This window comes from Salvia hispanica, chromosome 4, assembly GCF_029641045.1.
Source record: "Salvia hispanica isolate PSC_SH4W2 chromosome 4, Shi_PSC_v1, whole genome shotgun sequence".
Classification (NCBI taxonomy): Eukaryota; Viridiplantae; Streptophyta; class Magnoliopsida; order Lamiales; family Lamiaceae; genus Salvia; species Salvia hispanica.
The window spans coordinates 24,574,167-24,601,530 of record NC_142695.1 but is presented as its reverse complement, the minus strand read 5'-3'; the positions used below and the strand labels follow the sequence as shown (position 1 = coordinate 24,601,530).

General features: G+C 37.5%; 2 protein-coding genes and 1 long non-coding RNA gene across 4 annotated transcripts; 2 read left to right on the top strand and 1 right to left on the bottom strand.

The window, feature by feature from the left end:
* Positions 1–11,215: 11,215 nt before the first annotated feature.
* On the top strand, positions 11,216–12,944 carry LOC125197116 (uncharacterized). Its single transcript, XR_007171999.2, has 2 exons — positions 11,216–11,581; positions 12,721–12,944. It is a non-coding gene; the product is annotated as an uncharacterized LOC125197116 (long non-coding RNA).
* Positions 12,945–19,746: 6,802 nt separating this feature from the next.
* C/VIF2 (cell wall / vacuolar inhibitor of fructosidase 2) lies at positions 19,747–20,491 on the top strand. Its single transcript, XM_048095023.2, has one exon. It carries the CDS (start codon positions 19,810–19,812, stop codon positions 20,335–20,337), a length of 528 nt encoding a protein of 175 aa, XP_047950980.2. The 5' UTR covers positions 19,747–19,809; the 3' UTR covers positions 20,338–20,491.
* A 2,575-nt stretch (positions 20,492–23,066) lies between these two features.
* FAS2 (Transducin/WD40 repeat-like superfamily protein) lies at positions 23,067–26,796 on the bottom strand. 2 transcript variants are annotated; one of them, XM_048094852.2, is made up of 12 exons: positions 26,559–26,792; positions 26,021–26,132; positions 25,319–25,345; positions 25,164–25,236; positions 24,894–24,997; positions 24,600–24,811; positions 24,422–24,518; positions 24,242–24,314; positions 23,954–24,042; positions 23,725–23,863; positions 23,543–23,643; positions 23,067–23,472 (listed from the first exon to the last, which is right to left on the bottom strand). In XM_048094852.2, exons 1-12 carry the CDS (start codon positions 26,670–26,672, stop codon positions 23,249–23,251), a joined length of 1,365 nt encoding a protein of 454 aa, XP_047950809.1. In that variant the 5' UTR covers positions 26,673–26,792; the 3' UTR covers positions 23,067–23,248. The 2 variants fall into 2 exon arrangements, with proteins under 2 accessions (XP_047950809.1, XP_088913723.1); XM_089057597.1 differs by having other exon boundaries at positions 23,725–24,042; positions 26,559–26,796.
* Positions 26,797–27,364: the final 568 nt, after the last annotated feature.

Genomic DNA, 27,364 nt, shown 5'->3' with positions numbered 1-27,364 from the left:
CTTCGCCCTCACTCGGACGGTGTTACCAAACTCGAGATCTTTAGAAAGTACCCCCCCTATCACGATTATCCCCAGAATTTTTCCCAAGTGTGTGTGTAAATGTATGAGCTAAGAAGAGTAAAACTATATCTTGCGCTGCATGCTCCTCTCTATTTATAGGCGTTTTAGTGGGTCCAGCGAGGAATTGATAATGACTTTGTTGCCCTCTGTAGACTCCCTTTATCACGCCAATTTCCTCGTAATTCCTGCTCATTTCGTTCCATTCTCCTGCTAGACCATCTCCTCCATAACTTCCTCGATCTAGCCATTTTCTTCACACACCTGGCTTAGTAAACGTGTTAGACCCAGCAAATTATAACATTACTTTGCACATACCGATGCATGAAATTAGCCTTATCAGTAATCCCTTAGGAAGAGACTTATTGGGGAAATGGGCTGAATGAGGAGTTCCCTCCGTTGAGCAAGGAAAGCTTCAGGTCAGGAAGGAATAAGGCTCCGCAGGTTGTCTTGCAGCAGCAGAAGGGTGGGATTTCAGCTCTTAATGAGAGAGGAGGGGCGGCTGATACAGGAAGAAATCCTTTACATGTTAAACAGGGGGCAGGTCCTTCAAATGCTGGACCTTCTGAGGCAAATAAACGAAACGCAAGGGTGGAGCAGAAACGTTCGTTAGTTGATATCCTCAAGGAGAATATAAATGACCTTGTGCCAGAAAAAATCAAGAAAATAGGAATTGCAGGGCTACCTTCAATATACTTTTCGGGGTCAGAGACTACTTTTCTAGCGGAGAGGCTTGGATTTTCGGTGGTGGGGAAATTTTCGGGGTCGACCATGCTACCATCACGCAGAAACGGTTTTCTTTTGCACAGATTTGCATTGAAATTGATATCTCTTCAAGGCCGCCAGAGGAGATAGTGATTGATATTCAAGAAATAGGATAGGATTCCCCAATACTGTCAAGATTGTAGGCATGTGGGGCATTCTACGGATGCGTGCTATGCGAATGGAAACAAAGAAAAATCCAAGAAAAGAGATTAAAACAACCATATTCCAAGACGACAACAATCAGACTTTAAACGAGGTGAAGATAACAGTATCCATAATAGTCTGAGTAAGGAGGGTGAAACTCCTCTGATGGAAAAAAGAGATATGATGACTAGAAATTTTGATGTAGAGGGTTCTTCGTCTAGGGGCGGGGCGGCACATAAGAAACAAGTGGAGGGCGGGAATGAGACTATCCCAGATGGTGAGGCGGGTGGTTTCCAGACTCAATGGAGCAGAAAAGGAAGGCAAGGGAGCGGCAAAGGTAGATGACTCGGCAGTGTGGAGGACCTTACGCAAGGTATTGTTTCTAATCCAAAATACTTTAAAATGTTACCAAGTGGTGACTTTGAGAATGAGCAATACGAGGATGAGAATGATTGGGAAGAGGAGATGGATGATGAGAGACTCATGTTGGCGAAACCTCCAGAAAAGAGGGAGGTTGTAGTAGGGACCTGCATCTTGCAATTGAAAATGGGAAGAAGAAAAAAAGGGAGGTTTGGATCCTTTGGGGAAACTCTCTAGTGAAAACATGACTTACAACATTATGATTTGGAATTCTCGGGGTGTGGCCAACACAAGCACTCATAATATCATCAAACATATTATTAAAGTTCATCGAATTTCAATTTTGGCTATCATTGAGCCTTTAATTCAGCCTAATCCAGACTTTTTCAGCAAAAGGTTTGAACTTCAATTCAAGGGTGTGAATGAGAATGGGTGAATATGGTTGTTTGCGGAATATGGCATTGAGGTGGATGAGTGGGATATCTCGGAGCAAGTTCTCCTTGCTCGAGTCTCCACACAAGTACTACCAATGCTATTTTATATGTCTGTGATCTATGGGAAATGTTCCAGAGTGGGCCGACATCCCCTTTGGGATAAACTCAGAAATATTGCTGCCCAAACAGACGGTCTGTCGTGGCTGGTGGGGGGGTTTTCAACATTTTTCTCTCGGAGGATGAGCGGCAGGGTAGTAACAAAAATAGAGCAAGAGAAATGGCAGAATTTGCAGATACTTTAAGCGACTGTCAACTACTGGATCTTAGGGCAGATGGGGCAAAATTTTCTTGGGCAAGAGGGGAAATTTTTGAAAGATTGGACAGAGCCTTGATTGGGGAAGGTTAGCCGGACTTGTTTTCAGCAACTAGAGTTACTAACATGCCAAGGATTTTGACGGACCACAGCCCACTACTCATACAATGTTAGCCTCCAGGGCCTCCGATCCGCCCTCCTTTCAAGTTTCAGAATATGTGGGTTAGACATCACACTTTCTTAATGGAGGTGGAGATATGTTGGAATGAGGCTAAGGGGGGGGCGGGAGGGGAATGGTGAATTTACAAATTAAAATGGGACAAATGAAGAGTAGTTTGAAAAGTTGGAACAAGATTGTTTTTGGCATTATCTTTGAAAAACTAAAGCAAGCAGAGGAGGATCCTCAAAAGGTTTGAGCTTTCACCAACTCCTGCTAGTAGGGCCGAGATGAATCGGTCAATAGCAGAGCTTACCTTAAAGCTAAGAATGGAAGAGGATTATTGGAGGAAAAAATCAACGATTAAATGGTCGGTAGAGGGTGAGAGATATACCAAATTTTTCCAGGGGCGGGTAAAACAGAAGAGAGAAAAAGCGAGGATTTACTGAATAGAAGAAGGAGAGCAAGTGATCACTGAAGATGGAGAAATTAGAAATTCGCAGTCTCTTATTTCCAAGTCCTTCTGTCTTCTGATATCGAACAACTTCAAGAGCCGAATTTGGACCTGCTGTGCTCGCTGCCTCTGGAATTTAACATGACTGAACTGGAAAAAGAGCAGTCAGTACAGGAGGTGAGGGATATTGTTTTCGGCATTGATGCTGAGAACGCCTCGGGGCCAGACGGTTTTTCATCCTTATTCTTTCAGACGTGCTGGGAAATTATAGGCTCTGATATCATTGAGGCTGTCAGAGAGTTTTTTCAAGGAGCTAGTATGCCAAGAGGTTTCGCTGCAACTATGATAATCCTAATTCCTAAGAAGAAAAATCCTACCAAGTGGTCCGAGTACAGGCCGATCAGCTTATGTAATGTTTCAAACAAGATTATTTCTAAGCTCATTGCGACAAGAATGGCTCCGCTTCTCCCTTTAATACTGCACCAAATCAAAGTGGTTTCATTAAGGGGCGCCTCTTGAGCGACAATGTACTCCTTGCAAAGGAAATTTTCCATGAGTTATGGAAATGTACACCTTCTCCGAACTTAGTACTTAAATTGGATTTGGCTAAAGCATATGATCGTGTTCAGTGGCTGTTCTTATTGAAAGTTTTGAGGAAAATGGGATTCTCAGACAAGTGGTTGGGACTGATAGAGAGATGGGTTAACTCTTGCTGGTTTTCAATTCTTATCAGTGGATCTCCGGCTGGCTTTTTCAAATCCTCTCATGGACTTCGACAAGGTGACCCTCTCTCCCCTTCTCTGTTTATTCTAGCAATGGACTATCTCTCCCGGGCACTAGATCATCTCATTCTGGGGAGGAAGGAAATGAGGTATTGTACGGGCCGGTATACAATGGGGGTTTCTCATCTTGCTTACGCAGATGACATTATAATCTTCACTCAAGCTAGAAGAACCACAATTCGGAAGCTCAAAAGATGTCTCAAACATTATATGGAAGTCTTTGGGCAGAAAAGTAACGAAGAGAAGATTTGTTATATTAACAAAAGGCATGTCGGCTGGGCAGTTGGTGTAAAGGCAGTGGGAGTATTCCAGCAAGGGACTTTACCATGCACATACTTTGGTATCCCTATTTTCCGTGGGGGTAAGAAGACATACTTGTTTATGTTCATCTGGGATAAAATCTCAGCGAAGATTCACAGCTGGTGCTATAGACACCTCTTTTTGGATGGAGGCTTACTTTAAATAGAAGTATTCTAGAGGCTATTCCTATCCACATCTTCCAGGTGTTAGAGCCGACAAAAGGGGCTCTTAAAATGATGGAACTGGTGGTTGCTAAATTTTTCTGGGGGTCTTGCAATACTGTGTCGAAAACACATTGGATTAAATGGGCAGATGTGTGTCGACCTACCTCCGAAGGGGGCCTTGGATTAAGGCATATGGCTGACACAGTTGAGGCATACAGTTTAAAACATTGGTGGAGGTTCAGGGAGAGGAACTCGTTATGGACAGAATATACGCACAGGAAATAATGGTCGCTCTTGGCTTCCCTTACAATTTATCGGTCCACTCGGTTTAGCCCCACTTGGCGAAGAATGTATAGGGCGGGGGTCAAATGTCAAAGATTCATCAGTTGGATGCTGGAAAATGGGAAGATGAGCTTCTGGGAAGACACTTGGATGAAGGATCAGCCGATTTCCTCTCTTTGCTATAGGGGAGGGGTGCCTAATTTTGCACGAGTGGAGGATTTTTGGACGGACACGGGCTGGAATGAGGCTGCTCTCCTTAGTGTGGCAGAGGAATGGGGCTTAGAAAGGGAGTTGGTGGAGGAAATTCTCATCACTCCGGTTGACAGTTCGGCGAGGGATATGTGTAGATGGTCTTCGACTCCACATGGTAACTTTACAGTGTCTTCGGCATGGGAGCTTCTGCGGAATAGAGGTGACTTGTTCGAGGTTTATAGGTTTACTTGGAACAAAGGTATTAACCCCACAATCTCGGTGTTCCTTTGGAGATTGCTTGTGAACCGAATTCCAGTAGATGCTAAATTGCAATGGAGAGGTGTCTCCTTGGCATCCAAATGCCGGTGCTGCACAAAAACAAATATGGAAACTCGGTTACATCTTTTTGTGAATGGAGAAGCTGCATCAGAAATATGGAACCGGTTTTGAGATTGGTTTCCACAGGTTCCTCCATTTGGCAGGCTGGGGCATAATCTGGAAGGCAGATTAAGATGGTGGCAACAACACTTGGGAATAATAGATAAGTATCATATTTGTGTTCAAATACCTTGTTTAATTTTGTGGTATATTTAATTTTGTGGTATATTTGGACGGAAAGGAATGGATGTGTACATTGTGATAAGGTCTTTAAGGTAGACAATGTCTGTAAGAGGGTGATGCTGCATTTGAGAAACTTGGTTATGGCAGGTCACCTTGGACCAGATCATGGGAATTATGCCAAAGAGACCCAAGAACAGAAGGGTGGAAATAATACAATGGAGACCGCCTGGCCATGTGTCAAGATAAACGTGGATGGGGCTTTTGCAGGGGGTAGGCGACCTGGTGCGTGATCATTGTGGGGAAATCATGGAAACTTTCTTTGTTCCCCTGGCTGCAGATTCTGGGATTGAAGCTGACATGAAATCAATGTTAGAGGGAATTTTGATAGCCAAGACACATAGCAGCCATATTTGGATAGAGTCGGATGCTGAAATTTTGAGCTCCATGCTATGCATGGGGCAGCTTGGGCCGGCAAAGTTAAGGCATGAAATGGTAAGGATAAGAGTTGTACTTAAAGATACTATGTGGAAAATAACGCATATTCGAAAGGAGGGTAAAAAAGCTGCGGATTGTCTAGCAGATCTTGGGAAAGAAAGTTCTTCCTTGTTGAAGTTCCAGGCTGGATCGGTACCTGCTCGGGTGAGAGCGCTATCAAGATTGGATCAACTTGGTATGCCTAATTTTAGATTTAGATGAGTTTTAGTTTGAGTATCTTTTCTTTGATTGTTGTTGTGCTGAGGGAGTACATGTTCTGTAATGGCTTCCTTGTTTTGTGTCTTTCAACTTTTGGGATTGACTAATTGTAACCTTCTTTGATTCATGATCTATATGGGATGAGGGTCCTACTCAACCTTCCACCATGAAGGTGTTAGATTAAAAAAAAAAATAGTTAGTGTGTGGTGTAGCAAGAAGTATATACTAAATACTAGAAGTGTGTATATAATTATTATTTTTTAGTAAAGTAGAATTTGAAGAGGTGGAAGATTTTTATTTCTACTCCCTTCTAGAAGCCAAGTAAAAATCTATCTCTTCACCCCCATTCTACATTTTGCACTCCTACTTTTTACACAAAAAATACTCCCTGAGATAGACAGGAGGAACGCTTCCTTTGGACGATCGCTGCTCCTCCGGCGACAGTGAGCAAGCTCCCTTCATCTTCCTCCCTGACTTGATATCTCTCTACACACCCCCACACTGCACCATTTCTCTCTTTGCTACATCGCCATCGTCGTCGGCTGCCCAGAAGCTTGCATCGCCGGTTTCCGGCAATTCTAGAATAGACTTGTCTTCACTTCAGTAAGCAAGTCCCTCACATTACCAATGTATTCAATTTATGCTTCAAATTAAAAGCTAGGGTTCTTAAGTTAGTTTTTCCCCAATTTGGATATTAAGCAAATTTGGGTGTGAATTTAATAAATTAATTGTTTGCTAGCTATCCTAAGTCTATTTTGAGTGAATGGAATATAATTGTTGAGTATGATGCTTAGATGTTGGGATAATATGGAATTGTGATTACGATCGGAATTTGATTTACCTTGAGAAATTACTTTTCTTACAAAAGTTAAATCAATATTTGAGAAATATGTATTTTTATTTGTAAATTACATTTTGGGACAGCCTATAGCTGAACGTGAAAGTTGATGAGTTTGATGTATTTTTTGTTGAAAGATGTTTATAATAAGTAAGTGATGCATATCTAGGATTATTTTCCCAATGTTTGGACAGTTTTAATGGATAAATGAAGACCTTATACTCAACTATTGTAGTTAATTAAGAACATAAGTTTATAACATTTTATCTATTTTTGGCTACAAATTATTGTTATGGCTTTTAGAACAAGTATAAGATTATTTTCATAAACTATTGCATTAACAGATAAAAGTGACTATATGAGAACTTGTTTAATGCTTAGATTATTTTTTGGTGTTGGTGTTGATAAAGATTATGTATTGTAAGGTAATCCTGACACGAGCAAAGAGAAGGTGATGGAGTAAAGTGATCTAGGAAAGCATTTTGGATTTCATGGTAGTATGTTATACAATAACTTTTTATAACTAAATTAAGTTTATGTGATTGGGTAAAGTATATTCAGGTGATGCAATATGTGAATTGTTTAGGTTTGTATGATATGAAATGTAATAATATTGGAGGAGTTAAATTACATATGTGATTAAATGTGTAAGAAATAGTGTACTTGATTGTATTTACACCCCGTGCTTGAGTGCGTGTTGTATATCTCTGTCTATGATCTGTCTACTCTGATCTCTGATCATCTTTATCTCTGCCTGATATCTGTCAGATATCTTATACCTCTGTCTCTGATATCTCTATCTCTGATCTGTCTACTCTGTTCTCTGATCATCTTTATCTCTGCCTGATATCTGTCAGATATCTTATACCTCTGTCTCTGATCTCTGATCATCTTTATCTCTGCCTGATATCTGTCAGATATCTTATATTTCTGTCTATGATCTCTGATTGTTATCTTTGCTGTCAGAGATATCTGAGGATACCTCTGACTTTGATATCTCTGTCTCGGATCTCTCATCTGTTATCTCTGCCTGATATCTGTAAGATATTTGATACCTCTGTCTCTGATATCTCTATATATGTCTCTGATTTGTATGATATGTACACCTTCATGGGTGGTCTGTGCGGAGCACTCCAAATGACAAAAATCTGTGTCTGCATCTGATATGATATTGTCCCTGACCTAAACCGAGTACTCTAACCTCGCACTAAGTACTTGAGGTTGTATAAAATTTGTAAAATATTATGTGCTTGATTTAATATTCGGAGTAGTGGGTTATTATTAACTTATAGATCTGGTGAATTCTACGAGATCGCAAAGAGTGAGGATATAAATTCATGATTTAGTTGTTTATTTCTATCACACAAATGTATGTGGATGTGAGGATGTTAGCTTTGAAATGACTTAGTTGTTTATTTCTATCACACAAATTCATGATTTAGTTTTTTAATAGTATATGTTTCAAATCATCTACTAAATTCTGAGACAAACCCTAGACGCCGCCAAATCTCACCTTGAAATCGATTCATGCCTGTTTTTCGCCATCAACAAGATGGAAATTGTGTATTATTCCAACGCATCACAACTTTTCGTCATTAAGCGACCGATTTCGGCAGCGTCGGGGAACAATAACTCATGATTTGCAGGTATTTTTCCACCATAAATTGTTAAATGATTTTCTGTTCATTAGTGATTGTTTTGGTTTTTGGTGATTATCGATTACAATTTGTATTTATGTTCATTACTTATATTTTAGTTTTATATTGATTACAGATTTCAATTTTTTGGGTTTGTGTTTATAGGATTATTTTTTTTGTTCATTAGACTGATCGTTTGTGCTTCATCTCCCTAATTGTCAAAATTGATTCTTGATAGCGTAAATTTGGTCATTTTGCAGTGAGTAATTGAGTTTTTGTTCTTAATACCGAAAATGGTGAAAAATGACGCCCTTCCAATAGCCAAGCAAGTCAAAAAACATGTGAATGAACTAAATGTTACAGCACGCTTTTATACATTATTGAAACTAATTTGTACATTATTTTTACTGGTTTACTGCATTATCTTGTAGTACATTATATGCTTCATAAGAGTCCATTATCTGTTTACAGTAGAGTATGATACATTATTTAGGCATATATGTACATTATTATTCATTAATCTGCTACATTATTGTGTGTTGTTGTTTGATTTGTCTACATTAATATGTTTATTTGAGTTACATCCTATGCCGCTTAAGGATTTTGTATTTGCTTATATTAGGATTTGATACATTATTTAAGCAAATGTTTACATTATTGAAAACCGATGTGCTACATTATTATGTGTTAGACTATGATATGTTACATTAATAAATTTGTTCAGTTACATTATCTGCTCCCTATTGGTATAGTAAATAAGTTTACATTGTGTCTTTACACATCATTGCAACTGATATTTACATTATTTCGCACTGATGTGTACATTATAGTTTATTATTGTTAGTAATGTAATCATTTGTTTACTAGTAATATAACATTATAACTAATCAATGTAAAATTTTCTGAATAGGTACAAACTGGGTCAGAGTCGATTACAATGACGACTTCGACGATGACATTCCTATTGTGTACGATTGTGGATTACATTAATTTTTTTTTCGTTTAATTTCTATGTTTTTTTTATAAGGAATTAATTTGGTGAAAGGTTGTGTTTTTTGGTTGTCAAACTATTCTCGATGTATGTTTATCTATAAATCATGTACACTGCCATTGTACGTAATGTACAATAACTAGTATATGATGTAGACATTCTGTCACAAATTTTAATATGCGGCTGAAAGAATCATGTACTAAATGTTTGACATAATGAATAATGTACTAAAATCTTGACATAATGAACAATGTACAAAATGCTTAACATAATGAATAATGTACTAAAAGCTTGACATAATGAACAAAGTACAAAATGCTTGGCATAATGAATAATGTACAAAAACGAAATTAAATCCATTCCTCAAAGGGTTTAGCAATCTATGGGGCTAGGGCATATTACCAACTCATACATCAATTCAAAAACCCTAGGGGAATGACTCTAACTCTCTTCACTTGGTCAAGGTTTTGTTAGTGAATCGGTACTATACCCTAACCGCATAGATTGCTAAACCCTTTGCGGAATGATTCAAACTCCCTACCCGTGTGATGATTTCATTTTGTGAGTGATTACTACAACTTAGCCCCATGGATTGTTAAACCCAAAGGATATGGATTCAACTCCCACCAAACATTAAATTCGTACATAGTTACAGCATTTAGTATGACGCACGTACATTAAAGGCCAATTTTCGTACATTATCTACTGTATGAAATCCAAAACATACATAAAAAACGAAATTTAATGCATGTGGTGGTACTATATCCTAGCCCCATGGATTGTTAAACCCTAGCGGAATGATTCAAACACCCTTCCCTTGGTGATAGTTTCATTTTGTGAGTGGGTACTACAACCTAGCCCCACGGATTACTAAACCCAAAGGGTATGGATTCAACTCCCACAAAATATTAAATCCGTACACAGTTACATCATTTAGTATGATGCATGTACATTAAAGGCCAATTTTCGTACACTATTTACTGTATGAAATCCATAACACACCTAAAAAACGAAATTCAGTGCATGTGGTGGTATTATCTCCTAGCCCCACGGAATGCTAAACCCCTAGGGGAACGATTTAAACTCCTTGTGATGGTTTCGCTTGTGAGTGGGTACTATACCCTAACTCTATGGACTATTAAACCCTTGAGGATTGGTTTAACTTCCGGCCCTTAGCAAACAAATAAAAATCTACATTACTAACTAACTGACATATACATTAAATTACTAAATTCGTACATTAATTACTGCAGACTTTTGAGTTGTCCATGACTCATGTTATCTACATTACACAAACACAAGTTGTACATTATAAACATGAATTAAATTGTGTAACACCTCATACATAAACTATGAATTTAACTTCCGTAATATTTGAGATTCAACTAATAGTATCTTGAATTAAGAATGTTTTTGGGTTTGACCGTTTGAGGGATTATAGACAACGTATAACACTAATCTAAAAGAAAATATATTAATAATTGATTCTTGATATGAAATATCTTTTTAGTTAATTCAATAACTATGGAAACCAAATCATGTGGGCGTGAATTTAGGAGTCAATAACCGCTTGGTATTTTGCATAATCCGTTTACGCCCTTTCTGAACTTTTAATATTATTTAACTAATTCCGCATGGCATCATTACAAGCATTAGATTTAAATATCCAAGGGTTTAAATTAGTTTTAAGTTTTACAAATATTTAGTGTAATGACCTGAATACATCCCTATATATATATATATATATATATATATATATATATATATATATGGTTTTGATCTATGAAAACTAGATTTAAATACAGAAACGCAGAACAATATCATGCGTAGGGCATGTTTAGGTCATAGTTAATTTATTGTTAGGTCATACTAACAAAACATGACCTAAAATGATCTTTATGGATTTAAATGCATACTTGTTTTGATCATGTCCCTATAGGGTTGTGATCAAATGAGATTTATTAGGCTAATTGAGAAATGAGATGCAATATTAGCCACTCATTTTTATTAAATGAGTGGTCCAGATTTTGCCACACAATAAATAATTTTAAATTAATTTAATATAGAAGGGTATAATGGTCATTTCATTTTTTAATCATGCTCCCTCTCACTCGTTCACAATTCTTCAAGGAACAATCCCCAATTTCTCAAAAATTCATCAGATCCCCAAATTGAAACTCAATCCATCACTGACGTTCCTCCCTCATCGTCTCTGGCACGACTCCTTCACCTCGCCCCATCGTTGTCACCAATTTCCGTGAGCTCCATCAGCCCCACATCGCAACGCACAGGCTACTGATCGTCGTTCGCAGCCGCTCAGCGTCGCTGTTGGACAAACGCTGCTGTCCGTGAGTCGCCAGCCTCCGTCAGTTTCCTACACCGCCATTCGCAGCCGCTGCTATCCGTCCGATCACTTTATCGCAGCGTCAAGATCGGCAGCCCCGATTCCCATTAAAGGTATGCTCTTGATTTAAATTCGTGTTTTATAGTTCGATTCTTCAATTCGGTTGTTCGATCCATTAGTTTGATAGCTTGATTAAAGATTTAGGAAAACGGTAGTGCAGGGTATATGGAATGCAATAAATAAAATGTGAAATCGGTGAAGAAATTAGTTTTCATTTGTTTTCAACTGATTTCAACTGAAATCTAATTTTTCATTTAAGATCCAAAAATCCAAAAATCGGCGGATTGTTGTTGTTTGGGGGGATTATTATTAATTATGTGAATTATAAGTGTTATTTTTTAGTTGTTGACATTCGATAATCTCGCTATAGATATGTGAATTATTAGTGTTATTTGTTAGTTGTTGACATTTTAATACGAGTTGTTGACATTCGATAATCTCGCTATTGATATGTGAATTATAAGTGTTATTTTTTAGTTGTTGACATTTTAATATGAGTTGTTGACATTCGATATTCTCGCCATTGATATGTGAATTATAAGTGTTATTTTTAAGTTGTTGACATTCGATAATCTCGCTATTCATATGCCAATTATAAGTTTTATTTGTTAGTTGTTGATATTTTAATACGAGTTGTTGACATTCGATATTTTCAGTATTGATATGTGAATTATAAGTGTTATTTGTTAGTTGTTGACATTTTAATACGAGTTGTTGACATTCGATATTCTCGCTATTGATATGTGAATTGTAAATGTTATTTGTTAGTTTTTAATATGAGTTGTTGACATTCGATATTCTCGGTATTGATATGTGAATTTTAAGTGTTATTTTTTAGTTGTTGACATTTTAATACGAGTTGTTGACATTCGATATTCTCGGTATTGATATGTGAATTAAAAGTATTATTTGTTAGTTGTTGACATTTTAATACGAGTTGTTGACATTCGATATTCTAGGTATTGATATGTGAATTGTAAGTGTTATTTTTTAGTTGTTAACATTTTAATACGAGTTGTTGACATTCGATAATCTCGGTATTGATATGTGAATTATAAGTGTTATTTTTTAGTTGTTGACATTTTAATACAAGTTGTTGACATTCGATATTCTCGGTATTGATATGTGAATTATAAGTGTTATTTTTTAGTTGTTGACATTTTAATAAGTGTTATTTTATTGAATGTTGAAGATTTGAAGATTGAAGATTTGAAGATTTGAATGTTGAAGATATGAAGATTTGAATGTTGAAGATTTGAAGACTTTGCCGCTAGAGTTCTAGAGGGGGTTTTAGAATATGATTTCAAATACAATTTAATGAAAAGACAATTATACCCCCGTGTTGACATAATGTGATAGCTGTTGACATTAAGTTAATCTTGTGAATTAGTGGTGAGATTGCATCCCATTTCTAAATTATGCCCAAAAATCTCATCCTAACAAGTCCCTATAACTATATATATCATTCACTAAATTTTATTTATACTTTATCGTTCACTAAATTTTATTACTATTATTTATATATAATAATTATACAAAAGGTTTAATATTTTTATATACTATTAATTGCATTTTGTTATTTACTGAATATTAATGTTTATAATATGCATTAAATTTTATATCTAACACACGCTCTAATTCCTTGTTGTAAACTCTCCTCTCTATGTCTTTCAAGTTCTTATACTATGAATTCAAGTCCACGGCACCTTTGCTCGGATTCATCATTGGTGGTGTATGCCCATGTCGGCTGTCTCCAATATTAAAACGCATCCATTGTTGCGCTCCTTGCTCTCCTCAAGTACCTCAAAATCAAAAGAAAAATAAAATTAAATAATATTACACTCTAAATTAGTATAATCAGCCTTTCTACAATATCAGCTTAAAGCAAAAATATTCCCCGGCAATGGCGCCAAAAACTTGATGCACTTTTTATTAGCACTAAAAATACCTGCAAGTATACAGGGTAGATCTAGTATAGCTAAAGGTCAGTACCGGATATCGAACACGGGGAATATAATTGCAAGTGGCTATTATGTACTAAGCGTTAAATACTATCTAGAGAAACAAGAGAAGTTTTTGGTTTTTGAAAGTAAAAACAATTAACAGCAATCAAACAACTAAAAACAATTAAATCACAAAGATAAAATATGAGAGATAAAAGAATTCCATGGATGTGCGTTCACAGTTATGGTTATACAAATTCCAAACTACAATACCCTAGCACAGTTATTACTTTGATAGAACGAGTCACCTAGCTTATGCTCATGCGACGCAAACGTTGATAACAAGATTAGGGTTGTTAATCCTAACACGTAACTCCAAAAAGCTCCTAAGACCCTTGAAAAGTCCTCACTCTCAATTAACAGTGTTGTTTTAAGGGAAGCTAACTGTAGCGTCTACTAAGTAAATCTAACTCGCTAGAACTCTGTCTGTAACGACCCGCCAATCTAGGGTACAAAAATAATGGCGATCGCTATCTAGGAAGACTTAAATGCAACAAAGTTCATAGGCTAGGGCTTCATTTAAAGGAAATTTACCAAAGCATTTAATGAACAATTAAATGGGAGAAGAATAATGCCTTAGCAATGAAATCCAACATAAGGCTATCACAATAAATGCTTATCAAAGTTTCCAAAATAATTTCAACTGTTCCATATCCAAAATATTCCCACGAAATAAAAGAAACTAACCCAACCAATAGATCACAAGTTTTCATAATATAGCGGAAGCGACCAAGAGAGAAGTGAAGCTATGTATGGAGACACAACGACACTTAAAGTTCCAACAGATCATATTATTATTTCCTACTCAACACCGTCGCCCGCTCGTCACCGCACATAGGGAAAATACATGCAGGGCTGAGTACTATAATCATACTCAGTGGGCTCATTGCCGAAAACAGTTTTATCAACAGTAGTAATTATCATGCCATTTTCAAGTGTCCGTCGGGGTTTTATCTTTAGAAAGACCCGAGGCACCAAAATATATTATTTATCAAATATCACGGTCGCGCAACCATTTTTCACATCGACATTTACCATATCCTCATTCTACATGACAAGGAATGCGGCCGCAATCCAGGCCACTAGACCGGCCAACCCGTACGCTGACACTCGGTCTAATATTGGTGTACACTAACCCAAGTAGAGTTTGCGGCTCTACGAGGATCCGAATTCGATTAAATCAATAGTGGCATAGCCACGAGGGATAGGCACGACAAAACAAATCAAGACATGATAACACATATCTCATTCTCATCAATATCAGTTTAGGACAATGTCCTTATTTTAAAAGAAAGCCCACCTCGTCGGCTTAGCTCGAAAATATTCTCTTCTCCTCGTTTATCACGCTGAGAGCGCGAAGTATCACCTTTAAATTAGGCGTATCACAAATCAGTTTCTAACATTGATTCAAAATCATGCATGTTCCCACGTTTCCCTTTTTCCCATCGATAAATCTTTAATATCATCATTCAAAAATCGAAGTACGATTAGCATATCATTTTTATTCGAATAACAACTCCAAATTCATCATTAAATCGTGTCACGCATGAGTGTTCTACACACACACAACACACGCACACGAACACCACACATGTGCACGCCTTCCGAGGCGTGCACGCACACACACTCGGTCACACACACACACACTTATCACATGCATCCCAAGTTCATCAATTTATTTCCCCTTCACTCAATCTAAATGCATGTGGACTCAAGAACACCGATTAATCAGTAGAAGAAGAGAAGATCAAAAATTAAAGTACCTTTTCCAAAAGAACGATCGGTAGAAACAAGTTATAGCCTTGATTCTTCAATAAACTCTTGAATATCAGCTTCAATTCTTCTCCAAAAGATGAAGAATTAATGGAGAAAGTAGAAGAAATTTTGGAGAGAGTGGGGAGAGAGATTTCGAAAATTTGGGGGAGTGGGGGGCGTGATTTATGTTGCTAGGGTTTAGGATCTCCCATGTATTTATAGAGTGCCAAAATAATATCTTTAATTAAATAAATTAAAGATTTGAGAAGATATGGAGAGATTTGAATATAGTAGTTGGCGTTAATTTGGTTGAGGAAAACAAGGAATTCGAAATTTAGGCTATTTAATTAGCCTATGATTTAAATTCAAATATTTCACGGAGTAGAATAATATATCACGGAGCAAAATAAAATAATTAAATCCTCCCCAAATAATAGTAGTACCCGATTTTTATGCCTCTCTCATAAGGGATTTAATTTCCAAATCCTAATTTAATTAGGATATGGCAAGATTTTCTTAGATTTGGCAAGATATGGTAAGATATTTTAGCATATTTACATTTATTCATGGAAGAGAATAAATAAGGGATCAAATAAATAAATAATCCCTTCTCCCATAATATATGAGATTTTCGAAAATCTCATAGAAAATCAAAGGTGGAGTTTCGAAAATTCCAAGGTGGAATTAAAGTATAATTGGACTTTGGATTTAATTCGGATAATTATCCCAAACAAATAATTAAATCCAAGAAAAATATAATTCCTTCTCCAATAATAGTGATGGTCGAATATTTCAACTAATTGGGTAGGATATTTATGAAAATCCTATTTAATCTCACTCAACCCTTGGGAAAATAATTCACCACAAATATATTACTCCGCATCAAATATTCACATTTTCGAATTTCACTTCCACTTCACATTTTCCACGACTTTGACCATTCCGCGGCCATGTCATATTTTCCATATCTTTGACTTTTCAACGCCACGTCATATTATCAACAAGTTGACTATTCAACTCAATCTCAACTCCCATACGCAATTAGGTCACAAAGACATCATGTAATTAATCACTCATCAATTAATTCACATATCATAGCATTTAAGGCATTTAATGCAAAAATTTTATAACCCGAAAATTAGGGTTTGAAAAAGTGGGGCGTTACATTCCACCACCCTTAAAAGAAATTTCGTCCCGAAATTTGGTACCTCATGGAAAAAGTTTCGGGTACAGTTCCATCATCTTGTCTTCAAGCTCCCACGTGGCTTCTTCATATTCGTGGTTCCTCCATAGTACTTTCACGCTAGCGATGGATTTATTTCTCAAATTCTGAACCTTTCGGTCCAAGATCATTTGGGGTCTCTCTTCGTAGCTCAAGTCGGAATTCAGCGCGACTTCTTCGTAGTAAATCACGTGCTTCGGATCGAACACATATTTTCGCAACTGCGATACGTGAAAGACGTTGTGCACGTTTCCAAGACTTGGCGGTAGCGCCAATCGATAGGCTACGGGTCCTATTCCTTCTAGAATTTCGTAAGGCCCAATAAAACGTGGTTTCAATTTTCCTTTAACACCAAAACGTGTTATCCCTTTCGACGGGGACACTTTAAGAAAAACTTTATCACCGGCTTGAAATTGTAAGTCGGTTCGTCGGACGTCAGCGTATGACTTTTGTCTGTCTTGGGCTTCCTTTATTCTCACACGAATTTGTCGAACGACTTCAACCATCTCTTCAACTGCATCGGGTCCTAGCACCCGTCGCTCTCCAACTTCATCCCAGTAGAGCGGCGATCTACATTTTCTTCTGTATAAGGCTTCATATGGCGCCATGTTGATTGTTGCTTGGAAGCTGTTATTGTAAGCAAATTCAATTAGCGGCAGTACGGATTCCCAACTTCCACCGCGGTCGAGTATCACGGCTCTCAACATATCCTCGAGGGTTTGGATCGTCCTCTCGGATTGCCCATTGGATTGCGGGTGAAACGCCGTGCTAAAATTCAATCTTGTTCCAAGCTCGCGCTGTAGACTAATCCAAAATTTCGATGTGAACTTCGGGTCACGATCGGACATAATTGTCACTGGGACTCCGTGCAATCGCACGATCTCCTTTATGTAGATCCGAGCCAGCTTGCTCGATCCATGGGTTACCGGAATCGGTATGAAATGCGCACTCTTGGTAAGTCGATCAATAATCACCCAGATTGCGGTGTTCCCACTTAGGGTCTTCGGCAAGGCCGTGTCAAAATCCATGGCGATGTGCTCCCATTTCCACTCGGGTATCTCCAATGGTTGTAATTTTCCATGTGGTCGTTGATGTAATGACTTCACCTGTTGGCAGGCTAAGCAACGTTCCACAAATGCCGCGATATCTCTCTTCATGCCATTCCACCAAAAGGACTTTCTCAAGTCTTGGTACATCTTCGTGCTTCCCGGGTGGGCAGTGTATGGAGTTTCATGAGCTTCGCTCATGATCTCGTTCTTAAGTTCCTCGTTGTTTGGCACGCACAATCTTCCTTCAAAGGTGAGGGCATTGTCGGACGCCTCACTAAATTTTCCGGATTCACCGGTTCTCACTTGAATTCGGGTTTCCTCTAGTTCCGCATCCATCCGTTGCGCTGCAACGATTCTCGTTTTCAGATCTGGTTTAACCACCAAAGTGGCAATTCGCCCTTCCACTGTTTCGGGTGCTCTTATCACTTCTAATCGCATTTTGCTAAATTCTCGTATCAAGCTCTCCTCTACCGTTAGAAAAGTAGCTATTTGCGAATGATCTCTACGGCTCAAAGCATCTGCCACTACATTTGCTTTGCCCGGGTGGTAGTTGATGCCACAATCGTAGTCCACTAGTTCGAGCCATCTTCGTTGTCGCATATTCAAGTCTCTCTGCTCGAAGAAATACTTTAAGCTCTTGTGGTTCGTAAAGATTTCACATCTAACTCCGTATAGATGATGCCTCCAAATCTTCAGGGCATGTACCACTGCTGCTAACTCCAAATCGTGAGTTGGGTAATTCAACTCGTGTGGTCTTAATTGTCGTGACGCGTAGGCGATCACTTTATTATTTTGCATCAATACGCATCCTAATCCAACCTTCGAAGAGTTGGTGTAGACTACGTAATTCACTCCAGACTCGGGCACAGCTAACACTGGCGCGGTTGTCAACTTTTCCTTCAACAGTTGAAAGCTTGTTTCACACTCTGGGGTCCAATTCACCTTAACTCCTTTCTTGAGTTGTTGCGTCATTGGTCTCGCTATCTTGGATAATCCCTCAATGAATCTTCGGTAGTATCCTGCCAATCCTAGGAAACTCCGAATTTCGTTTGGTGTTGAAGGCGACTTCCATTGTTGTACCGCCTCAACCTTGGCGGGGTCCACTCGGATTCCTTCTGCCGACACAATGTGTTCTAGAAAGTTCACTTCCTTCAGCCAGAATTCACACTTGTTGAATTTGGCGTACAACTTCTCGGTCCTCAACGTCTCCAACGTGATTCGTAGGTGCTCCTCATGCTCCTTCTCATCCTTTGAGTAGACTAGTACGTCGTCTATGAAGATTAAAACGAATTTATCCAAGTACGGATGGAATATTCGATTCATCAAGTCCATGAACACCGCTGGGGCATTCGTCAATCCAAACGGCATCACATGGGCGGACCCAAATGGAGGTGACTACGGGCTAAAGCCCTTAATGAATTTATTTTTTAAACATTAATTTGTTGTGAAATTTATTGATACTTAATATAAATTATTGTATAACCGCCCTTACAAATGATGAAAATTGTCCAAAAATATACATTGAAATAAAAATTAGAAATCTCAGCCCCTATTAATGTGTATTTCTACGTCTGGCCCTGAGTGTTACACGTATGTTCGCAGCATATAATAACATCCTCTCTACTATATTATTTGACATTCCTAGCTATATGAATAATTTGAGGGATGTATAGTTTAGGTTATAGAAGCAAGAGGGGCCCTTCATCTTTGGAAGATGTGACTCTGCCCGTGACCCTATTTTTGGTTCTTGCCTCGTTTCCAAAATGCCCTAATAAATGTGATATTTGCTTCCAAACAGATGCTTCCATACAATCTCTGAAAAAACAATTCATTTTGTGGTACATTATTCAAGGCCACCCCATTGATTCAAAAGGGTAGTTATAAAAGATATAGTGGCAATGATGAAATTGATCTCAAATGTGGATGACACGAGTTCTAATGAGTAATCGGTATAGTAAGTGAGACGAGGGAAAAAAGGGTTAAAGTAAGAAAGATAATCAGAAAAAATGGGTAAAGTATGAAAGAGAAAAAAAAGTATAAGAGAAAACTTTCCATTTTTAGAAATGAGACTATTCTTTATGGATTTCCAAATGGCAAAATGAGACTATTTTTCATAGAAGGAGGGAGTAATAAATACTAGACAGTTTATATTTATGCTGAAATTTTAATTTTAAAAATAAAGTTATGCAGGCACATCTTTTAACTAGTACTACTATTACAAGCTCCACACATTTCTTCTATTTCATCACACAATGGGATACTCTTGTTTCACACTACACCTCTTGTTGACCCTCTTCTTCTTCTCATTCCGGCCGTCGTCAGCCGATCTAATTCACCAGACGTGCAAGACCACCAAGTACTATGATCTCTGCGTGTCGACGCTGAAATCAGACTCCTCGAGCCCCAAGGCCGACGATGCCAAGGCACTGGCCCTAATAGCGGTGAGGGCTGCAACGGCCAATGCTACCGCCACCAACGCCTACCTGTCGTCGCAGATGCGGAGTGCAGCAGCGAACGACATGAAGGCGGCGATCAAGGAGTGCGCTGACAAGTATGCATTTGCTAGTGAGGCGCTCAAGAGCTCCTCTCAAGATTTGAGCAACGAAATGTATGATTATGCGTACATGCACGTGATGGCGGCCGCGGACTACCCGAATGGGTGCCGCAACGCCTTTAAAAGGGCGCCGGGGCTGCTCTATCCGCCCGAGATGGCTCTCCGGGAGAACGGCCTCAAGCGCATCTGCGACGTCGTTTTAGGAATCATTGATGCTCTTGCTTGATTAGCTCCTACAATGTCTGTGCTTTTTGTTGAATGTTTCAATGTTGAGAATAAAGTCTCTGTGTTCAGGAATTTTAATTTCCAAAGCAGCAGATCTGCTAGTTAAATTATGTAGTTTGACTGCTTTGATTTATTTATTTTTTTTATCGGACCAACATTTTTGTTTGTAGGTTTTCTTGAGATGGCATAATATCATACTTTAATGTAGTATGGAATATTGTTTTTATTTTAACGTTACCTTTTTTTAAAAAAATACTGCCTACTCAGATCTCGAGAGCTCACTTTCTATGTTTCTCCATTCACTTCCACATTTAAGACCATTCATAATAGGCGACCGTCAGGCACCGAGGGGACGGGTGCCAATTGGGCGGACGGCAGTCGCTCGGCGCTGGCTCAGGGCTTATTGCGCAACAAAAGACCACCGAGCCTGTGCCGTCCTGCATTTTTATTTGTTTTGTATTATTCCAACTCTATATATACAACTAATTGTACTTCATTTTATTCACACTTCTCGTTCTCAGGAGTACAAATTTTATTGACACCTCTCATTCTCTCCGATGGGCTAGAAAACGGCAATGTGGATGTCGAGAGGAGCTTCCAGCAAGTTTGCAAACATCCAATCGGGCGCCGCCAATTCGGATCTATCCCCAAGCATCACGATGCAAGCGTCGAAGCATCTGTTCAACGTCGTCGTACATTGGGCCGACATAGGGGTGAGAAAAAAAAATGAAAACTGAATATCCGAACCGAACCGAACCGAACCGAAATTTTGAAATTCGGTTCGGTTTTTTCAATTTTTCGGTTCGGTTTGATTTTAAAAAAAAAATCGGTTTTTCGGTTCGATTCGAGCGAAAAAAACCAAAAAACCGAATTATATTTTAAATATAATATTATATATATTTATTCTATTAATTTAATATACTATATCATACATATAATACATATTCTTTTAATATATTTTATATAATACTCCATTTGTTCCATAGTAATGGAGGCGTTTCTTTTTGGCACGAAAATTAAGAAAAATTGTGTTAAGTGAGTTAAGTAAAGGGAGAGTAAAGTGGAAAATGAAAAAGGTAGAGAGATGAAGAGAGAATAAAGTAAGAGAGGAAAAATGTGTTGAATTTTACTAAAATGGGAAATGACTCTATTACTATGGATCGTACTTAAATGACAAAATGACTCTATTACTATGGAATGGATGGAGTATATATTATGGGAGGTGATCAATTGCTAACTAATTATCAATCCAAAATCAAGATCAATTCTTAATCATTAAATTTAAATAATTATTAATTATATTAAAGGGTATTAATGTCAGTTCTCTCTTATTAAAATTATCCTAAAATTTTAAATTTATGTAACTCTCTCGATTTAAATTATTTTTTCACAAAAAATATATCAAATTAGAGGCAATTTTATAAGGATTCTAACGAGATCTCAATTGCATATATTCCAACGACGTTCGAATGATGAAGTTTGATATTTTTTATTTCAGTTTCTGTAAAGGTTGATAAGCAGATTTTTATCAACAGATACATCAAAAAATTTCAATATAATGCATATAAAATCTCAATAAAACCATGTAAAAATCTCAATAAATATGTGTTGATATTTTCATGTACTTGTGTTGAGATATTCATGTCATTGTGTTGATATTTGTTATACACTATGTTGATATAAATAAAAAAAAACACGAAAATTATGATATGATAACTGAATGACGATCTTACCCCTTTTATTGATATTTTGTTTACTATTTATTGAAATTCGTAAGATTTAATCTCATTCACTCATTTTAAAATCTAAGGGTGTAGATTTGGTCTCAATTTTGGATTTTGGTGCTATAAGCATTAGAAGATAACCCATATTAATTTTATATTATATATATTTATATTTTATTAGTATATATAAATTAAAAAATATATTATATATATAATAATATATTGGTTTTTTTTTTAATTTTGGTTTTTTTTATTTTGTTCGGTTTTTGAAGTTCGGTTTTCGGTTTTTCAGTTTCGGTTTTTCAGGTTCGGTTCGGTTTGAATTTTGAACTAAATTCAATTTTTCGGGTTTGGTTCGGTTTTGGCAAAACACCGAACCGAAACCCGAATGATCACCCCTAGGCCGACACAACCGACCCAAAAGTCAAGAGAGTTATTTCTCGTCATGAATACGATGAGGCGCAATATGGGGTTGTCGATCGACGACGATGAGGAAGATGCCGGGGATGATGGACAGGACTCCGACGAGTGAGCCGAGCGATGTGTTCAAGCTTGAAGAAGGTTGGTTTTTTTTATTTGTAGAATTTTTTTTTTCTTTTAATAAAGTATGTTTCAGTTGTCCACTTTTTTTTTCCAATTAATTTCATATTTGTTGTTTTAATATTTGATAATCACCAATAACTATAATGAATTAAATGGGAGGGCAGTTAGAGGGCCATGAGGTAATGTAGGAGGGCTGATGAGTGGAAAGAGGTATTTTTGGGAGGGTTGTGGGAGGGCTTATTCTATTCTGAATAATCTAACAAGTTTTTTTCTTATATAAGGTGTGCACCACTCTAAACTAACAATACTTCAATTACTTTTTCTTTCTATCTCTTATACTTTATCACTTTCGCATTAAAACTCATGCTATCCAACAAAGTACCTATTTTTAGGGGACGGAGTGAGTATATTATATGTATTGAGCACGGCAATATTAACCTCAACCACTCCCAAACTTGCAAACTAATAAGGCAAAAAAAAAGTAATAGCCTTAGATATAGCACTACTTGTAAGTCCTTTCTACCATTTAAGTAGAATTCTCAGTCAAGTAAATATAGGCATCATCTTTTCTACCTGTGCATGGAGATGAATGAGGTAGGGCTAGATCAACAGGAAACTACTAAAAATCAAGAGCAAAATACCAAGTTAATCGATAGCCATGGGGGTAATGCGCCTCTTGGCAGCCTTAGCTTGAGGTGCTGCTGCTGTACTTGGTGGAGCATGTTTAGCATCACAGTTCTCATCCTTCTCTTTCAGTAAATTCTCTTCCTTTTCTTTTCTACTATCTACAGAAGCACTGCTACTACTGACATCAACCATGGCTTCTTCCACGAGGCTCGTATTTTCATCACCCGTCACTTGCTTTTCCTCTACAAGACGAAAATTCATCAGTATACATGTTTTACATCTTACCTAACAAAGCATATTGCATGTACAAACCTGATATGGGAATAAGTGCCCCAAGTTCTTGATTTTCAAATTCAAGCAGTGTGCAGTATCCATCTTGAGAGGATAACACTAGAAAATTACCGGACGGTGACCTGTATAAGAAATGTAGAACAAATAAGAAAGCTGGAAGAATTAAAGATCTATATATACAGAAAGGGGGGAGTAAAGATTACCATGCAATGTCTGTTATAGCTGCATAATGAACTCCAGCTACAATTACTATTGGTTGAATGCTTTCAGTGTCATAAACATACAAGGAGTTCAGCGTGGCCACAGCAAATATAAGGCGATAGGGGAGCTTAAATGATGAAGCTGACCAGAGAGAGAGATAAAATAAGATAAGAAAGAAGGCAGTGCTAGGACTTTTAGATCCAAAGAGTGAACAGCAGAGATGAATCATACATGTAGTCGTCCCTAACAATTTAAACTTCATGGGGCAAAACCGAACAGCAACAACAGGTTTACTTGCACCAGGAAGCATAAGAGCAGGTCTGCTTGACAGAAGGCATAAAATAGATTTTCAGCTTATATATAACCAGCCATGAAGAAGCAAAACTGTAATCTTATATGTCGACATGTAGATATTAAACAAAATTTAGCAGAGTCAGATCTAGTGAGTCAACAAAATAGGAATGTTTTATCAAGATTAACATGTTGACTGTATTGGAATAGAATTTAGTTAGTTCTTGCCTGGAAACATCTTTTCTTGAAAATACATAAGCAGTATTGACAGGTTCAGAAGTTGGTGTGCTTTTGTGGGTACCTGAAATGAAAAAAAGTGTATGACAAGAGATTTTTTTTAACTTCAGTGGAGGAAGTATAACATGCTCTCAAGCCACCGAACTATACAAGAATGTAAAATTTGGATACCTGCGGGTACAAGTAAAAATGATCCATCTGGAGACCAGGCTAATCTTCGAAAGAAAGATGGCAGTGTCTCATCAAGGAAAAGATGGCTTCTAGCTGACTGAATCATAGTAAAGTAAAACTCATTAAATTCAGTATTTGGTGTGAAGCAAGATATAGTACAAATTTTTTGTTTTAAAACCTTAGACTCATCAGGCACTGGCAACTCTGCCTTTGAGATGACATGCTGGCAAACATAATTTGACCTCTCAACACCTTTGGCTTTAGAAGGCTTGTTGACATAAATACGACAAGTCCTGTCTGAACTGAACGATGCTGCATATTTCCCCAAGGGGTCCCATGCTACACCCTGAACATAATGAAAATGTGCATCCAAAATTTGGTGTACAGAACCTAACATAGGCAATAAAGAGTTAATGGCTTAAATTGCACACTTTGCAGGATACCAGTATTAAATTTATATTTGCAGTCTTACCCTTATTAGCATCCCATATGATGCATGAATTATCTACTGAACCGGTTATGAGATATGCCCCATCAGCAGACCATTGCAGGTCTAATACATCCTTACGATGAAACCTGAAAGAGTCTTATCCATGAATATATGGCAAATGACACTTATAACCAGTTACCGGCATATATAATTGAATACATACTTTTTCATATACAGGGTGATTACACATTTTGGTTGCAATTATCAGGCTGCAAAAACTAAATATATTAAATGGATACATTGAATGCTCACACTAAAGACTTGTAGACTTTCCAAACTTCAGCAGCATCAGTAACATTTAATTTCCATAAAATCAGCTCTCCACCTGCAATAACAATAACATAAAGCTTTAGGTTTTCTAAGGAAGAATAAAATTTAAATGAACAATCTAAGTTTAGGCAACTAACCATCAGCACCAGAAGCCAACTGGTCTCCTGCAGTTTTAGAATAAAGTTATATTTATGAAAACCTACTAACAGAGTAACAATCACGTGAACGTAAATCCACAACAAAAACAAAAGGAGGTTCTAGTTAATGACTACTAAATGTAAAATATAGTGTTCTTCATCACGCTTTACTAATATTACCGGATGAGTTCAGCAAGTGTCCAAATTTAGGTCCTTATTGTCCAGAAAACCTCATTAGCAATCATTGGTCTTAACAGGGACAAATTTAGCAAATTGATTTACCTTCTTCTCCCTTCTTAGTCTGTAGGAATGTAACCTTATAAACATTTTCATCTATGCATAAGACACAAAACTACTGTTGAAATAATGAATCAAGAAGATTTATTCTGTACAAGGCTAGATAGAAAGCCAGAGACTGTATTATGAAACCATTCTCTCATTTGGGTGTCCTTATCATTGCCCCTTGCACCAATATCTGATGCACTGCCAGGATCTTCCTGGCTGTATTTCTTAGGAAACTCAATTGTCCAGAAAACCAGGTCCTTCCATTAATGGAGGCATTTGGTAGTTGGTACTAATAATTGTACAAATGTTATTTTTCATACTGTAGATAAAAAAATCATTGAAGTAAACTTGGAGCACTGGGGAACATTTAGGCAGAATGAGAATCTCAGTTCAAAGTGAAACAATAAGAAAACTGACCAGACGGGGAGAAGCGAAGTGCATTTACAGCAGAACTATGGTATGACAGATTGTTCTGGTAAGTAACCCCAGGAGCCTTCTTTTGGTCGGAGCTAGAAACAGTTGCCCAAATCTGCAGATCGCCATTAATTAGAGATACAAAAATCCACCATCAATGTTAAAGTAAATTCGAGCATACTCTCCTCTGCACCTAAAATTGCATACCAACAATTTATGCTTGCAATTTTGAATTAGAGATACAAAACCCACCATCAATGTAAAAGAAAATTCGAGCAATACTCTCCCCTGCACCTAAAATTGCATACCTATAATTTATGCTAGCAATTTTGAATTGGTAAGATGTGTAACAAAATACAACAAAAAGAAGTTTGAAATTTTAAAACTAAAACAATTCCTGAAATGCCAAAATAAACTAAATTTGGATGAATTGTGAGTTCAAATTAGACTAACTCTCCTCAAAGTTGTGGGAAAAAATGAGTCCACACCGGAAAAAGTTGCCAATTTCATGGAACTACTCGCCTTAAGAGAGTAAATTAACCTTAATGTCGTAGTCGGCGCCGGCGGTAGCGAGGAGGGCGGAGATCGGATGGAAATCGCAGGCGAGTACGGGTTTGGAGTCGTGCCAATTGATCTGAACCGTTCCACCCCTCATTTTTCTTCTTAAACCTAAATTTGTTCAGCAATTAGAGAGAGAAGAATTGCAAATCCGAAAAATTCAGAGGTTTACGAAGATGGTATTAGGGTTTGAGCAGTATTAATGGCGGGAGCAAGAGCAGCAGACAAGTGAAGGGGATTTGGGCGGGAAAATGGAGCACAAGAATAAGGCTGGCAAAACATACCGAAATACCGAAATACCGCACTTACCATACCGAAAAAATACCGAAAATACCGAATTTTCGGTATACCGCACTTTTCGGTACGGTATGATACCTTACCGGTAGATTAAGGTACGATAAAGGTATGGATTTTGCATATACCGCGGTATACCGCAAAATACCGCAATTACAGTATGTACTGCAAAATTACGGTATATACCGTAATTTTGCGGTATATACCGTTAATAAATATTTTTTTTTAATATATATATTATTTATAAAATTATAATATTTATATTTTTAAAACTAAAGAAAGATTAGAGGCATAATTCGTAAAGCAGTAGTAGCCATCATTAATTCATTATTCTGCCCTAATTCTAAATCTCAATTCTTCAATATTTTATAAATCAAACAGGTATGATTTGCGGTATACCGCGGTATACCGCAACACGGTACGGCATACCGAAATATCGGTAAGGTAAAGGTTTTCAAATTTTGACATACCGAATTTTCGGTATACCGCAATGCG

Excerpts from the sequence above, each read along its gene's own strand:
- FAS2 (XM_089057597.1), bottom strand. The coding sequence starts at position 26,672 with ATGAGGGGTGGAACGGTTCAGATCAATTGGCACGACTCCAAACCCGTA. Across the intron at positions 25,346-26,020 it reads ACTTCGCTTCTCCCCGTCTG|GAGACCAGTTGGCTTCTGGT; the intron begins GTCAGTTTTCTT and ends CTAAAACTGCAG. Across the intron at positions 23,473-23,542 it reads GGCACTTATTCCCATATCAG|AGGAAAAGCAAGTGACGGGT; the intron begins GTTTGTACATGC and ends TTCGTCTTGTAG.
- C/VIF2 (XM_048095023.2), top strand. The coding sequence starts at position 19,810 with ATGGGATACTCTTGTTTCACACTACACCTCTTGTTGACCCTCTTCTTC.